The following is a 17294-nucleotide window of genomic DNA, read 5'->3' on the forward strand; positions in this document are numbered from 1 at the left end:
TGTCTCTGTAATTGCTTTGTGTCTCTAATTGCTTTGTGTCTCTCTAATTGCTTTGTGTCTCTGTAATTGCTTTGTGTCTCTAATTGCTTTGTCTCTCTCCAATTGCTTTGTGTCTCTGTAATTGCTTTGTGTCTCTGTAATTGCTTTGTGTCTCTAATTGCTTTGTGTCTCTCTAATTGCTTTGTGTCTCTCTAATTGCTTTGTGTCTCTGTAATTGCTTTGTGTCTCTGTAATTGCTTTGTGTCTCTAATTGCTTTGTCTCTCTCCAATTGCTTTGTCTCTCTGTAATTGCTTTGTGTCTCTGTAATTGCTTTGTGTCTCTGTAATTGCTTTGTGTCTCTCCAATTGCTTTGTGTCTCTGTAATTGCTTTGTCTCTCTGTAATTGCTTTGTGTCTCTGTAATTGCTTTGTGTCTCTCTAATTGCTTTGTGTCTCTGTAATTGCTTTGTGTCTCTAATTGCTTTGTGTCTCTCTAATTGCTTTGTGTCTCTGTAATTGCTTTGTGTCTCTCTAATTGCTTTGTCTCTCTAATTGCTTTGTGTCTCTGTAATTGCTTTGTGTCTCTAATTGCTTTGTGTCTCTCTAATTGCTTTGTGTCTCTGTAATTGCTTTGTGTCTCTCTAATTGCTTTGTCTCTCTAATTGCTTTGTGTCTCTCTAATTGCTTTGTCTCTCTAATTGCTTTGTGTCTCTAATTGCTTTGTGTCTCTAATTGCTTTGTGTCTCTCTAATTGCTTTGTGTCTCTCTAATTGCTTTGTGTCTCTGTAATTGCTTTGTGTCTCTAATTGCTTTGTGTCTCTAATTGCTTTGTGTCTCTGTAATTGCTTTGTGTCTCTAATTGCTTTGTGTCTCTGTAATTGCTTTGTGTCTCTCTAATTGCTTTGTCTCTCTAATTGCTTTGTGTCTCTGTAATTGCTTTGTGTCTCTAATTGCTATGTGTCTCTGTAATTGCTTTGTGTCTCTCTAATTGCTTTGTGTCTCTGTAATTGCTTTGTGTCTCTAATTGCTATGTGTCTCTGTAATTGCTTTGTGTCTCTCTAATTGCTTTGTGTCTCTAATTGCTTTGTGTCTCTTTGTAGTTGTTTTGTCTCTTGTATAACTCTTGTCAGTTTGCATTGCTCTCTGTTATTGTTCTGTTGCTTTGTTTCTTTTCAGTCACTTTTTTATTTTTTGGTCATTTTCCATCTTTTTGTACATTTTTTTCTGTCTGTTTTGCTTCTTTTTTGTCTCTTTGTGGTCGTTTTCCCTCGTCCTGTGGTCGTTTTCCCTCGTCTTGTGTTCGTTCTGAGAGCTTGTTGGTTGTTTCCTTCCAGTTCTGTTTCTTTTTTAGTCTCTTGGAGGAACTTCCTCGTTGCTTCGAGTTTCTTTGAGTAACATTTTGTAGGCCGTATATTTTTCACAGTCGAAAATCCATGAACTCATTCCTCCGCTGATCAAATATTTCCTGATGGAGGGGGGCTCGGCTCATTCCAGCAGAAGGTGAGATACTAATAAACGTCTCTTACTCACAAAATGCATTTATTTATATAATTGTGTTTCTTTTGTTTCAGTTGCTGAGTCTGGATCTGAAGCTGCAGCACGTGAGTTGTCTTTAAAGATTTCCTTTGACAAGAATATACCTACAGTATATTTGATGATAAACTTCATAACTGTTGTCCAACGTTAACTAAACTTCATATTTAGATCTCCAAAGATCTTCAAAAAATATGTTTAAAACACTTTGAGCTCTAAAATAAACAAGGAACAATAACGACAACATTTTAAAGATGGATTTTAAGGACAAAAGGTCAGATTCGCTCAAACAGTGAGGAACGCACTTATTTCAGTATTTAAACAATCACATAATGATGTCTTTCTGCCCCCCCCCCCCCTCTCACTCTGCAGCCCTCTTCCTGTCCCCGTGAGAAAAAGTCAGAGAGACTATTTAATACCCCACACATCTCAATCTGTTGAGTATTTAATAAATAGCCGGTAAATACAAAGTGTGGTGGAAAGGAAGACTTCATGAGTTCGTCACAGAGCAGCAAACAGACTCTTTAGACTCTTTTGGATCTGCTTTGAGTCTCTTTGAAGTGTTTGGGATAATCTTTGAAAGTATTTTATCTTTATTATTGACTTTATCTCCCTTGTGTTAAAGTTCTGTCTTTGTGTGTCTGTTTGGTCGCTGTGTGTCTTCTCATAGTCGCTTTCTTAACTCTTTGTGGTCATTTTTTAAATTAAATAATCAAAGTAACACATGATGATTTTTTTCTGCATCCTTTGATCACGACACCATTATTACCCCCATGGTTACTGATCCCCCCCCATGAGGAGAAAAAGGGTCCCGATGCAGATGTACGACCCCTCGGTCAAAGGATGAAGGGAGTTCAGGGAAAAATCTTCAAAAGTTTTCTGAAAAATCTTTTAAAAATGTTCCAAAGATCTTTAGAAGTTTTTCAGCAAATCTTCAAAGAATCTTCAAAAGTTTTAAAAAAAATCTTCAAAAAATCTTTAAAGATTTTCAAAGAAATCTTCAAAAATGTCATCCAGAACATCTTTTTAAAATCTTCTAAAAATCCTCCAAATATCCTTAAACAATCTTACAAAAATCTTTAAAAGTTTTTCAGCGCATTTTCCACATTTATTTTTACGTTTTTCAGCAAATCTTCATAAAATCTTCAAAAGTTTTAAAAAAAATCTTCCAAAAATCTTTAAAAGTTTAGAAATAAATCTTCAAAAATGTATTCCAGAACATCTTCATAAAATCTTCTTAAAATCCTCCAAATATCTTCCAAAAAATCCTTAAACAATCTTTAAGCAATCTTCAAAAATCTTTAAAAGTTTTCAAAAAATCTTTCGAAATGTATTCCAAAAAATCTTCTTAAAATCTTCCCAAAAATTCCTCTAACAATCTTTAAAAAATATTTTAAAAAAGGTTCAAAACACGTACAAACAATATTCAAACACTCGATCAAAAATCTTTATAAAAACGTACGAAACAAACGTTGCAAAATGTGTCTAATGATAATATTTGAAACACTTTATGCTCTAAAATAAAAAACTACGCCCCCTCGGTCAAGGGAAACATCTTCAAAGCTTTTCTGAAAAATCTTTAAAAAACCTTCAAAAAATCTTTTAAAAAAAAGTCAGCAAATCTTCCACATTCTTGTTAACTTTTTAGTTTAAGTTTTTAAAAAATCTTCCCAAAAATCCCTTAAACAATATTCAAACACTCTTTCAAAAATCTTCGTACGGAAAAGCCGTTACAAAATGTTTCATTAATGATAAGATTTAAAACACTTGTAATTAAAAAATCACAGTAACACAAAATGATATTTATTTCTGCATCCATTGATCAAACGACACCATTATTACCCCGTGTTTACCGATCCCCCCCCCCCCCCGTGAGGAGAAAGAGCCCCCAGATGCAGATTTACGACCCCTCAAAGGATGACGGTATTTCAGGAGCTCATTGGTCCCAAAGTTCCTCAACACCATAAAAGAGGAACCTCCGAATCCCCGTCCGGCTCATATAAACCCCCCCAGATCCCACTCTGTGTTCGTCCGTGACTCCCTCTGCGTCCTCCACGTCTGCTCGCCTCTCGTCGCTCTGTGGGTGAGACACTTTGAAATCACTGTGATGCTCTGGGGGAAATACAGCTGATAATATGCATATACTTAATTTATACTTTATAGTGTTGTTTGATTATGACGGCTGCAGGAACTAGAATTATTTGATCTGATTATACGATAAGAAATAATCCTGCTTTCAGACATTTGACGGCAGCAGAACGGCATTAAGAAATGTCTTTGCAAGTTTTTAGGGGACAAAAAAGAGCATTTTTTACACTTAAAGCACTTAATTCTTTAATCTGTAAGAACATTAACGTGCATTCATTTCTTTTTAAGTTGTGTTATGAGCGTAGGTCTTCTCTTAAATTCACAAACAACGTTGATAATCTGGAAAAACAGACTTTTCTTTTGGGTAAAACTGAAAATTCATTCGGCTTTTCCACCAATTAAGGTTTTTTATATTTACATTTCTTAGGTTATTCTTCTAATTATAAATGTTCTTAAATGTTTCTATTATTTCCATCAATTTCTTTAAGTGTGGCTCACATGTTTAAAAACCGAACAATGTTCTTTTACCGTAGTATGGCGTCATGTGTGAACTTCTATAGAGTCGACGAAAACCAAAAAAAGAAGTGAGTGTTTTGCAGATTAGAAAAAAGTGTCCGGTCTAAATTTAACACTTTATGATTTAAATGTCGTTCCCTGTAACGACCTGAGTGACTCAGAGTGAAACCTCGTCTCGTGGGGGAGTCGTTTTATTTTTAAGGATCAATATATTTACAGAAACGTTCCCGTCTCGTATGACTAACGACCTTTGAGAACGTCACGTAGATATCAGATCACAGAGCCGTAAATCAGCTTCTCTCAAACTCCTCCGTTCTCTGAGCTTTTTCTAAATGTCAACTTCCTCTCATTTCTGAACAAGGTCATCCAAATCCAAGCTCAAGGTCACATCCTCCTTTTAGATCTCTCTATCCATCTACCTCTCTATCTATCTCTCTATCCATCTCTCTATCTATCTCTCTATCTATCCATCTACCTCTCTATCTATCCATCTATCTATCTATCCATCTCTCTATCTATCCATCTACCTCTCTATCTCTCTATCCATCTATCTATCTATCTATCTCTATCTATCTCTCTATCCATCTACCTCTCTATCCATCTCTCTATCTATCTCTCTCTCTATCCATCTACCTCTCTATCTATCCATCTATCTATCTATCCATCTCTCTATCTATCCATCTACCTCTCTATCTCTCTATCCATCTATCTATCTATCTATCTCTATCTATCTCTCTATCCATCTACCTCTCTATCCATCTCTCTATCTATCTCTATCTATCTATCTATCCATCTCTCTATCTACCTCTCTATCCATCTCTCTATCTATCTCTATCTATCTATCCATCCATCTCTCTATCTCTCCATCTATCTATCTATCCATCTCTCTATCTATCCATCTACCTCTCTATCTCTCTATCCATCTATCTATCTATCTATCTCTATCTATCTCTCTATCCATCTATCTATCTATCTATCTATCTCTATCTATCTATCTATCCATCTCTCTATCTACCTCTCTATCCATCTATCTATCTATCCATCTATCCATCTCTCTATCTCTCCATCTATCTATCTCTCTATCTATCTCTCTATCCATCTATCTCTCTATCTATCTATCTCTCTATCTATCTCTCTATCCATCTATCTCTCTATCTATCTATCTCTCTATCCATCTATCTATCCATCTATCTATCTATCTATCTATCTATCTATCCATCTCTCTATCTATCTCTCTATCTCTCTATCTAGCTCTCTATCCATCTATCTCTCTATCCATCTATCTCTCTATCTATCTCTCTATCCATCTCTCTATCTCTCTATCTCTCTATCTAGCTCTCTATCCATCTATCTCTCTATCCATCTATCTATCCATCTATCTATCTATCTCTCTATCTCTCTATCTCTCTATCCATCTATCTATCCATCTCTCTATCTATCTCTCTCTCTCTCTCTCTCTATCTATCTATCTCTCTATCTATCTATCTATCCATCTATCTCTATCCATCTCTCTATCTATCTCTCGATCTATCTCTCGATCTATCTCTCTATCTATCTCTCTATCTATCTCTCTATCTATCTCTCTATCTATCTCTCTATCTATCCATCTATCCCTCTATCCCTCTATCTATCTCTCTATCTATCTCTCTATCTATCTCTATCTATCTATCTATCTATCTATCTCTCTATCCCTCTATCTATCTCTCTATCTATCTCTCTATCTATCTCTATCTATCTATCTATCTATCTCTCTATCTCTCTCTCTCTCTCTCTCTATCTCTCTCTCTCTCCATCTCTCCATCTTTCTATCTCTCCATCCATCTATCCATCTCTCTATCTATCTCTCTATCTATCTATCCATTTCTCTATCTCTCTCTCTCTATCCATCTATCTATCCATCTATCCATCTCTCTCTCTATCTCTCTATCTATCTCTCTATCTATCTATCCATCAATCTCTCTCTCTCTCTCTCTCTCTCTCTCTCTCTCTCTCTCTCTCTCTCTCTCTCTCTCTCTCTCTCTATCCATCCATGAAATTGTTTAATAAAGATAGAAACATCTGAAGGATCCAGAAACAGATTTGTGAAACTCCTCTCTCTCGTGACGGCAGATTCTGCAAATCGGCCTCTTTTAACAAAAACCTCAAAACGTTGAATCTCGTTCTGCATTTAGATGATTATTAAAGTAGAAGACAACAGGATCATAATCTGCAAAAATCAAAGTCTAAAAAGCTGAAATTTGACTGACTTTTTCTTATTTTTTGTTCAGTTTAAATCAAATTCAGACCATAATCTTATTTAAAATGGGGATTTCAAAAAGGAATATAATCCTGCAGGTTAGATATAATAAATAAAATAAAAAGATCAACATAATGAGTTTGTAAAAATACAAAACTAAATGGAAAGAATCCTCCAAGAAATCCTTGAAAGATCCTTTAAACATCTTAACAGAAAGGCTCTAATTACCATATTTATAAATTAGATTGAAAGCACTTCATAAATACAAATTATACTGGAATTTTTTTTAAAGAAAGATTCAAAAGTGGAAAAATAGCCTTGCAGGTTATTTATTTTAAATCATTTGTTACCCCCCAAAAAACATGTGGATGAAAAATAAATATAAATAATACAGAAAATATGAATAAGAAGGATTTAAAGGAGCTTGCAGGTCAGATGCATTTCACTCATTAAACAATCAGTCTAACCCTAAGAGAGTTTCTGCACCTGTTGAGTTCACTCAGTCAGTTTATCCAAAACCAATGTCTTCATTTTTTTATATATTAATGACTTTTTCCTGCTTTTTTCTTGCATGTAAAGTCCAAAAAGTTAGAGTTGAGTTCAGCAAACAGCAGCTGTGTGTTTCGGCGCGTCAGCTGAAATCAAACCGGTGTTTTAAATTGAACGGCGTTTGGTGCGCGGCGCTGGAATTCTCTTTATTTACGATTACACGGACGCTGAATGTTGGCACTCCCGTTACCGCTCATAAATAACTCCTCATAAACGTCAGCGCTGACCTTTGACACGAGCCAGGATTAGACGTGACCCCTTGAGTAAACGCTGACGTGACCAAAACAGGGGCCCCAGACCACGGCTTTGACACTGACATTGACACTGACGTTTTATTTCAGATAAACTCCCTCACACGGGGATTTTAGCCTCTGCAGACCATTGACATGCACTGAAATCTATAGAAACGCAGAATAGGGCCGTTGAATATATTGTTCTTACAGTGTTGGATTTATTTAGATAAAACATCTCATCTGTTCTGTTTTGTTTTATATTTATATCATTAACTGTGTTCTTAATTTTCCTTTTTATTAACAGAGTTTGAAACTAAAAAGAAGCCAAGATGTCTGAGTGAGTAAAACTTTATTTAACTGTGTGTGTGTGTGTGTGTGTGTGTGTGTGTGTGTGTGTGTGTGTGTGTGTGTGTGTGTGTGTGTGTGTGTGTGTGTGTGTGTGTGTGTGTGTGTGTGTGTGTGTGTGTGTGTGTGTGTGTGTGTGTGTGTGTGTGTGTGTGTGTGTGTGTGTGTGTGTGTGTGTGTGTGTGTGTGTGTGTGTGTGTGTGTGTTTTTATTTGGATAACTGATGTTTCATTTATCTATTAATTAAAGCGTAAAGAAGATGTCATCGAGCCGCAGGCATCATCTCAAGGTAACAGATTTTATTATTTATATTTTTTATAATTTTACTAGAAATTAAATCAGATATTTATCTAGATTGTCGTAAAATCTAGAATTCAGTTAAAAAAAATTCAATAAAAGATTCAAAAGCAATTATAAGATTTATAACATATTTCTATATATTTCTTTGCATCACTAAAGTCTTTAAAGTTTTAATAAATTATTCAATCTGGTGGTTATTGTATTTGTATCCGTTTTGTCTTTAAGTGTGATCATGTTTTTATAATAAATCCTTGGTTTTGAACCTCTCCTGCTAAATATTCAAATGTTTGAAGTCTGTTTTGAGCAAATGAACTGAAATAAACGTAACAGATGAAAGTGTTTTCAGGCCATGGACCCTAAGCTCATCTAACACGTCTAAAGTTATATACTGTAGAAATATGTGTTTAAGAGAATTCATCAGAGAGAGATATATCAGAAACATAACTCAACCTTTTATAGGATTGGTTCAAGTCTACTAGCAGAGGGAGAAGTACTCAGAGTAAAAGTAGAAGTACTCAGATCTTGAGTAAAAGTAGAAGTACTCAGATCTTGAGTTAAAGTAGAAGTACTCAGATCTTGTTCTTGAGGAAAAGTAGAAGTACTCAGATCTTGTTCTTGAGTAAAAGTAGAAGTACTCAGATCTTGTTCTTGAGTAAAAGTAGAAGTACTCAGATCTTGAGTTAAAGTAGAAGTACTCAGAGTAAAAGTAGAAGTACTCAGATCTTGTACTTGAGTAAAAGTAGAAGTATGCAGATCTTGTACTTGAGTAAAAGTAGAAGTACTCAGATCTTGTACTAAAAGTAGAAGTATTCAGATCTTGTACTTGAGTAAAAGTAGAAGTACTCAGATATTGTACTTGAGTAAAAGTAGAAGTACTCAGATCTTGTACTTGAGTAAAAGTAGAAGTACTCAGATCTGGTACTTGAGTAAAAGTAGAAGTACTCAGATCTTGTACTTGAGTAAAAGTAGAAGTACTCAGATCTTGTACTTGAGTAAAAGTAGAAGTACTCAGATCTTGTACTTGAGTAAAAGTAGAAGTACTCAGATCTTGTACTTGAGTAAAAGTAGAAGTACTCAGATCTTGTACTTGAGTAAAAGTAGAAGTACCAAAGTGTAGGAATACTCTGTTACAGTAAAAGTCCTGCATTCAAAATGTTCCTCAAGTGAAAGTAGAAAAGTATTCTCATCAAAATATAGTGAAAGTAGCGACAGTAAAAGTAGTCGTTGTGCAGATTGGTCCATTTCAGAATAATAGATATGATATGTTTTATAATGATTGATCATGAAAGTGTTCTCAAAGCTGGTAAAGGTGCAGCTAGTTTGAATGACTTTGTATACTGCAGGGTAGCTGGTGGATTTACTCCAGGTGGAACTAAAGTCTGATTTAACACTTGATTAGATTTACCATCATTCATCCACATCTGAGAAGTGACTAAAGGGATTAAATACATGTAGTGGAGGAAAAGTACACCATTTACTTAAAAAGTAGCATCAAATAGAAACACTTAAGTAAAGTACAAGTACCTCAAAATTGTAGTTAAGCTGAGTAAATGTACTTAGTTACTTCCCACCACTGTCTTCTAGATCTTGCAGTTATATCTCTAATAAAGTATGAACTCTTTTTCTCGCTCAGAGTTTGATCCTCTCTATCGCTGCTACGTGGATCGAGGAGGAAACCGCTGAGCTCATCGCGGCTAAAGCGGCTTATCTGAGCGAGCATTGTGCCAAACCCGACCTGAGCGGAGACCAGGCGGCTCTCATGGTAAAGAAACACACTTTAACAATTAGCGGTTTCTCTTAAAAGAAGTCTTTACCAACAGAAAAATGTCCATCCAACTTTCTTAAAGACATATATTAGATTAGTCAGAGAAATTCACTTTGATGTTAATCAAGATGGCGCCGCGGACGCTCTGTGATTCGGTGCGTTCTGTTTAGTCTTGTTGTGTGCGTTAATCCAGTGTTTACCAGTGGCGAACCGTCAGGGCCTTCAAGGTATTCAGAGAATACCCCTGGAACACTCAGATAAAACAAACAAAAAATCGATTTAATTATATAAATAAAATGTAATAAAATGTATATAAAATGAATAAATGAGAATGGTATCTGTGTTGATGATCTGTAATATCACAGTGTTATGTTGATTTGTTTGTCCTTCTCGGACCATGCACTACGCATTTCAGTGGTTTTGTGTTAGAAAAGAAAGCAACCAATCAGATCTGTTTCTGGGTCTCTGGGTAGAATATCCTTCAACAAGGTATTCTACATCCTTGATAGAAGGCCCTGGCCGTTGCACTGAATGAGAGCGTACGTTTGGACTGACAGTTTGATCAACCAATCAGATATTGATTTGTAGCCAATGGGCGTGTTCTTTCAGAGTTCCCCTCGGTTCCAGGGTTATGGCTAGAAAGGATCCGTCTAGTGTAAAACTCTCGCGAGAGTTTGCAATAATGCTGAATGTTTACGTTTGGCAGGCAGCCTTTCAGTTACGATCGTTAACATCAGTGGGCCCACCGCAAATGATGGTGAGAAGCTAAACTATCTATTAATTATGTCAATGACAGGGAGTGTGATTGTTGAAATAGGGTGTTAGCGGTCTTGTTGGTGTTCAAAGAAGAATGACAACACTGTAGATCACCAACACTATGGTTTATTTTTTATTCACAGGCAAGTCAACGTTGTCGCAGTAAAAGTCCCAAGATAGCTCCTGGTGCAATAAAATGTTCCCTTGCAGTGTTTTACTATTAAGTCTGATGTTTCTCTGTTAATATTGCTGCTGCATTAATGTGTATGTTGCATTATGTTACTGCTGTAGATGTGTTTCCGAGCCGCTCCGATTACAACGAGAGTTACAACGAGAACGTGACGTCATATTTACACTAGACGGATCCTTTCTAGCCATAACCGTATTCTACATCCTTGATAGAATGTCCTGGCCGTTGCACTGAATGAGAGCGTACGTTTGAACTGACAGTTTGATCAACCAATCAGATATTGATTTGTAGCCAATGGGCGTGTTCTTTCAGAGTTCCCCTCGGTTCCAGGGTATTCTAGAAGGCCCGCTAGTTAACTGGCTCGAGACAGAGGATCTATGAATGCCACGAAGCAATTCATGCCGTTTTATTGTTTTTAACGTTGAAATGACAAGTCCAACAGGTGAAGATGAAGTTGTTGCGGAATTGTTGTGAGTACCCTTTTCAAGACGACAATCCAGTGAAAAGACGGACATTATAATGCCGCGGAGGGGGGGGGAGGGGGGCGGCGGCGGCGGCGGCTGGGTGTGTCTACACAGAAGGTCCAGTTGTGATAGCCACGGTTCGCCACTGGTGTTTACATACAGAACATCGAACTCTTTCACCAGGGAAGAGCTCACAAGAGAAACAACTTCATGTTTTTATAGTTTTGTTAAAATAGTTCTCTATCTGTGTTTTTAATCTTTGTTTTACTTTTATGTATGCACCACGACATCAAGTCAGATTCCTCGTACGTGTTTCCGTGAGAGGCTGAAAACGGCATTTTTTAAAAATCTTTGCACGAAATATTACTATAACTAATAATCCTTTGGTCTGTGTTATCTCACAACATAGTAGAACACGTCCAAAATGTCTTGTTTTGTTTTGTTGGTCCAAAACCCCAAAAGATTTCAGAGAAAAGTTATTTTACGTGAAAAATGTATTCAATAATTAGTGGTTTGCGCTTTAAAAAGCCTAAAATGTCTATTCCAGTCTCTCAAAGTCTGAGGTCATGTCTGGTATCATCTAAGCATTCACTATGATCCAATCTTCATATCGTTTCAGAGGCTAAACGCTAGATTTTCTGGCATTTGTAGAAAATAATACCTTAAGATATAATGGTTTTGTCTACGTCAGGAAGTTATTAAATCATCCAACAGGAAGTTATTTAACCATCCAACAGGAAGTTATTAAACCATCCAACAGGAAGTTAATATACCATCCAACAGGAAGTTATTAAACCATCCAACAGGAAGTTATTAAACCATCCAACAGGAAGTTAATATACCATCCAACAGGAAGTTATTAAACCATCCAACAGGAAGTTAATATACCATCCAACAGGAAGTTATTAAACCATCCAACAGGAAGTTATTAAACCATCCAACAGGAAGTTATTAAACCATCCAACAGGAAGTTAATATACCATCCAACAGGAAGTTATTAAACCATCCAACAGGAAGTTAATATACCATCCAACAGGAAGTTATTAAACCATCCAACAGGAAGTTATTAAACCATCCAACAGGAAGTTAATATACCATCCAACAGGAAGTTATTAAACCATCCTTAACTCTCCAACAGGAAGTTAAAAATAATACCTTAAGATATAATGGTTTTGTCTACGTCAGGAAATTGTAAAACTAGGCTGTAGCTTTTGTGCATATGGCAACAACGTCTTGAAATCCTTGATTCCTGAAGTTACGAAGAGTTAATTTTGTTCTCTTTTATTACAGGAAATCTGCAAAAAGATCCACCAGTTATTGGACAAGATCGATGAAGAAAGATACGACTCAGAGTCCAAAGTGACAAAGAGCGACAAAGAGGTAAACGCTTCAATATCACTCTGAACATTTAGCTTTCTAAATGAAATCCTTCTTAGGTTATAAGGGGATATGAAGTACCAACAGGAAGTTAGTAAACCCTCCTTAACCCTCCAACAGGAAGTTAGTAAACCCTCCAACAGGAAGTTAGTAAACCCTCCAACAGGAAGTTAGTAAACCCTCCAACAGGAAGTTAGTAAACCATCCTTAACCCTCCAACAGGAAGTTAATAAACCATCCTTAACCCTCCAACAGGAAGTTAATAAACCATCCTTAACCCTCCAACAGGAAGTTAGTAAACCATCCTTAACCCTCCAACAGGAAGTTAGTAAACCATCCTTAACCCTCCAACAGGAAGTTAATAAACCATCCTTAACCCTCCAACAGGAAGTTAGTAAACCATCCTTAACCCTCCAACAGGAAGTTAGTAAACCATCCTTAACCCTCATACAGGAAGTTATTAAACCATCCTTAACCCTCCAACAGGAAGTTAGTAAACCATCCTTAACCCTCCAACAGGAAGTTAGTAAACCATCCTTAACCCTCAAACAGGAAGTTATTAAACCATCCTTAACCCTCCAACAGGAAGTTAGTAAACCATCCTTAACCCTCCAACAGGAAGTTAGTAAACCATCCTTAACCCTCCAACAGGAAGTTAGTAAACCCTATAAGGAAGTTAGTAGACCATCCAACAGGAAGTTAGTAAACCATCCTTAACCCTCCAACAGGAAGTTAGTAAACCCTATAAGGAAGTTAGTAAACCCTCTAACAGGAAGTTAGTAAACCCTATAAGGAAGTTAGTAAACCATCCAACAGGAAGTTAGTAAACCATCCTCAACCCTCCAACAGGAAGTTAGTAAACCCTATAAGGAAGTTATTAAACCATCCAACAGGAAGTTATTAAGCCATCCAACAGGAAGTTATTAAACCATCCAACAGGAAGTTATTAAGCCATCCAACAGGAAGTTATTAAACCATCCAACAGGAAGTTATTACACCCTCCAACAGGAAGTTATTAAATCATCATTAAACCCTATAAAGGAAGTCAATATACCTCCAATAAGATCAATTAAACCATCCAACAGGAAGTTAATATACCATCAAACTTGAAGTTATTAAACCATCCAACAGGAAGTTAATATACCATCCAACAGGAAGTTATTAAACAATCCAACAGGAAGTTATTAAACCATCCAACAGGAAGTTATTAAACCATCCAACAGGAAGTTAATATACCATCCAACAGGAAGTTAATATACCATCCAACATGAAGTTAATATACCATCCAACAGGAAGTTATTAAACCATCCAACAGGAAGTTATTAAACCATCCAACAGGAAGTTATTAAACCATCCAACAGGAAGTTATTAAACCATCCAACATGAAGTTAATATACCATCCAACAGGAAGTTATTAAACCATCCAACAGGAAGTTATTAAACCATCCAAAAGGAAGTTATTAAACCATCCAACAGGAAGTTAATATACCATCCAACAGGAAGTTATTAAACCATCCAAAAGGAAGTTATTAAACCATCCATCAGGAAGTTAATATACCATCCAACAGGAAGTTATTACACCATCCAACAGGAAGTTAATATACCATCCAACAGGAAGTTATTCAACCATTCAACATGAAGTTAATATACCATCCAACAGGAAGTTATTAAACACTTCCAACAGGAAGTTATTAAACCATCCAACAGGAAGTTATTAAACCATCCATCAGGAAGTTATTAAACCATCCAACAGGAAGTTATTAAACCATCCAACAGGAAGTTATTAAACCATCCAACAGGAAGTTATTAAACCATCGAACTGGAAGTTATTAAACCATCCAACAGGAAGTTAATATACCATCCAATAGGAAGTTGTTAAACCATCCAACAGGAAGTTGTTAAACCATCCAACAGGAAGTTATTAAACCATCCAACAGGAAGTTAATATACCTCCAACAGGAAGTTATTCAACCCTCGACGAATGAAACTAACTTTGAAACCTTGTATAAATAGTTCCTCGCAAACATCCAATAGTGGAGTGTAGACTCCGTTTTGAATGTGAACATTAAGAAAACAGTCCGATAACTTACATTTTTTGGCTCTTCTGTATTATTTCTGTCACATTCCGACTTGTGCTACTGGAACGCATACAATCTGCATGTAGTTCAAGTCGGACAAAGATGGACGTCCGCAGGAAAGTTTTTCATCTTGTTTACAGCTTTAGCATTTGAACAACATATCCACATATATACTGTATCAGCAGAATCACATCAACAGTTTATTTAATGTGACACAAATAATATACAAGAGCTGAACATGTTATCTTCTCAAAGTTTTCTCTTAATGTTTATATGCTGAGACTCCATTTTGAATGTTGATCTCAGGTATGTCAACGTTTCTCTGAGTTTCCACGTAGGAAGTCCGACCTTAGGAGGCGTTACAGTTGAAGTTTCTTACTGGGAACTTGGATTTTCCTACTTCCCAGTACAACTAGAACCATCAGATTGGTGGACGACTGCTCTCCCTGTGTTCAGAGAGGCCATTTTCTGAATGTCTTTCATTTTTGTAAAGCACTTCGAACTGCTTTGTGTTGAAAGTTGCTATACACATACACTTTCCTTGCCTTTGCACATGAAGTAAAGTGCAGTTAAATACAATCTAAAGAGAAGAATGATGCAGTAGAGTCTCTGCTGCAGAGATGGGGAAGCCCCTCAGGATCAGGGAGTTTGTTGTCTGCTTCCTGATCTGCTAACACAAACCGTCTCCTTCGTGTCTGTGCAGATTGAGGATCTGAAGATGAAGGTAGTGGAGTTGGCCGGCGTGAAGAAGCCCGCTCTGAAGAAGGTCCGTATGTCCGCTGACTCCATGCTGCAGGCTCTGCTGGGAGGGAAACACAAGGTGACCATGGATCTGAGGTCCAACCTGAAGCAGGTCAAGAAGGAGGTCAAAGAGGAGGTGAGGAACTCAATTATAAAAACATGGCACAAAGAAAACACATTTTGTACATGGTTAGAAAAACATCACTCGTCACCGGCTCGAGCTTCAATATCAGGATCCATGTGTTTATTATCCTCTCAGGAAAGGAAGTAGTCAAAACAAAAAAAGAGAATTTTCCTCCAAAACTCAAAATTCTGGCTTTTTCTCAAAACGGGTAAATATACAGAATAAGTAGGAATACACTAAAACCACTAAAATGTAAACAGGATGTATCTACATTATACAAGTGTGCAAAGTAGTTGCAGCTTCATAAATTAAATATTGTATTTACACTATTTGAGATCAGAAAACACTGCGTTTTCATTTAAAATGTGGATACATGTTGTCCAAATAAATAAAAAACAATTTTTTTTAATTCTTAATTTATTTGGGGTCACATTATAGTACAAGTACAGTTTTTCAAATCAAATATTTTTAGAGACCCGAAATAACCCCAAATAAATCAAATTAAACCACATAGATATGCAGAATATTCCCCGGCGCTGTATATGCAGAGGTGGGAAGTAGTGTTGTACAAATACTTTGTTACTGTACCTCAGTACATGTTTCTGGTATCAGTACTTTACTCCACTACTTATTTCTCTGATTACTTTTTACTTTTACTTCTTACATGTTGAACTCAAATACATGTACTTTCTACTTCTTACATGTTGAACACAAATACCTGTACTTTCTACTTCTTACATGTTGAACTCAAATACCTGTACTTTCTACTTCTTACATGTTGAACTCAAATACCTGTACTTTCTACTTCTTACATGTTGAACACAAATACCTGTACTTTCTACTTCTTACATGTTGAACACAAATACCTGTACTTTCTACTTCTCACATGTTGAACTCAAATACCTGTACTTTCTACTTCTCACATGTTGAACTCAAATACCTGTACTTTCTACTTCTTACATGTTGAACTCAAATACCTGTACTTTCTACTTCTTACATGTTGAACACAAATACCTGTACTTTCTACTTCTTACATGTTGAACTCAAATACCTGTACTTTCTACTTCTTACATGTTGAACTCAAATACCTGTACTTTGTACTTCTTACATGTTGAACACAAATACCTGTACTTTCTACTTCTTACATGTTGAACCCAAATACCTGTACTTTCTACTTCTCTCATTTTCCAAACAGGCTGGTTCCTTTAGTCTGAATGTGTGTTTGGTGGCGTGATCATTATTATTCAGAGTCATTGCGTGCCTATTGATTTGAACACGATCCGTGTATCCATCATTTCCTGGTCTTCTCTAAAGAAGAGGGACCAATGGAAACGTTGTCATGTTGCCGTTGGTCACCATGGAAACATTCATTAGCTAACAAAGACATTATTGTTCTGTTAATATACAGCGAGGTCAGGTACTCTCTGTCCTCGCTGTTTCTCGGCAGATTCCAGACGTGATCAGACGGTGTTTTTTGTGTTGTTTCTTGCAGCCTGCAGAGGCGGCGGGCGACTGGCGTAAGAACATCGAGGATAAGGCCGACAGGAAGAAGATGTTTGAGACCGCCTAAAGACTTTCACTTCCTGTGCTACAATCTTTGTTACACTTCAGCTTTTCCATGCAAAAACTAACCTGTGCCATTAAATTCTTTTTGGAAGAAGGCAATGCTGTCACACTGCAGTTTATTGGGAGCTCGTTGGGGGTTTCTTTAAGGAGGGTTTATTTAAAGCAGCTTTTGGTGCTTGAAGCCTCTTTATCTTTCGTTTAAACCGTAAATATACATTTTGGCTCAGAATTAGAAAGTGTTGTGTTGGTGTTGGAGCAGCAGAGGTCAGCAGAGAGCCTCCTTTCCGCACATCGTCTCTACTTAACCTTTAAATAAATGGCAAATATCTTCATCCAAATCCCTCTTCTCCCTCTCAAAGAAGAAGCTCGACAGTCGGTGAGTCACTCCTCCTCGTCTCGCTGCACTTTGATGTGATTCTGCATGAAGTTTGGTGTTTTAAAACTGTTTGTGTCG

General features: G+C 36.7%; 2 protein-coding genes across 4 annotated transcripts in view; both read left to right on the top strand.

Moving 5' to 3' along the window:
* LOC307040843 (troponin I, fast skeletal muscle-like) overlaps window positions 1-17294 on the top strand; it is a 124725-nt gene that overhangs the window by 94194 nt on the left and 13237 nt on the right. The window lies entirely within an intron of this gene.
* On the top strand, window positions 1052-16939 carry LOC307040839 (troponin I, fast skeletal muscle-like). 3 transcript variants are annotated; one of them, XM_079684005.1, is made up of 8 exons: window positions 1052-1479; window positions 1551-1580; window positions 7439-7471; window positions 7729-7768; window positions 9413-9541; window positions 12245-12334; window positions 15113-15286; window positions 16767-16939. In XM_079684005.1, the coding sequence occupies exons 3-8, from the start codon at window positions 7464-7466 to the stop codon at window positions 16842-16844; spliced, it is 519 nt and encodes a 172-aa protein (XP_079540131.1). In that variant the 5' UTR covers window positions 1052-1479; window positions 1551-1580; window positions 7439-7463; the 3' UTR covers window positions 16845-16939. The 3 variants fall into 3 exon arrangements, with proteins under 3 accessions (XP_079540131.1, XP_079540130.1, XP_079540132.1); XM_079684004.1 differs by lacking the exons at window positions 1052-1479; window positions 1551-1580 and adding an exon at window positions 3471-3595; XM_079684006.1 differs by lacking the exons at window positions 1052-1479; window positions 1551-1580 and adding an exon at window positions 3474-3591.

The sequence above is a fragment of the Notothenia rossii genome, assembly GCF_949606895.1.
Source record: "Notothenia rossii genome assembly, chromosome: 5".
Taxonomy (NCBI): Eukaryota; Metazoa; Chordata; class Actinopteri; order Perciformes; family Nototheniidae; genus Notothenia; species Notothenia rossii.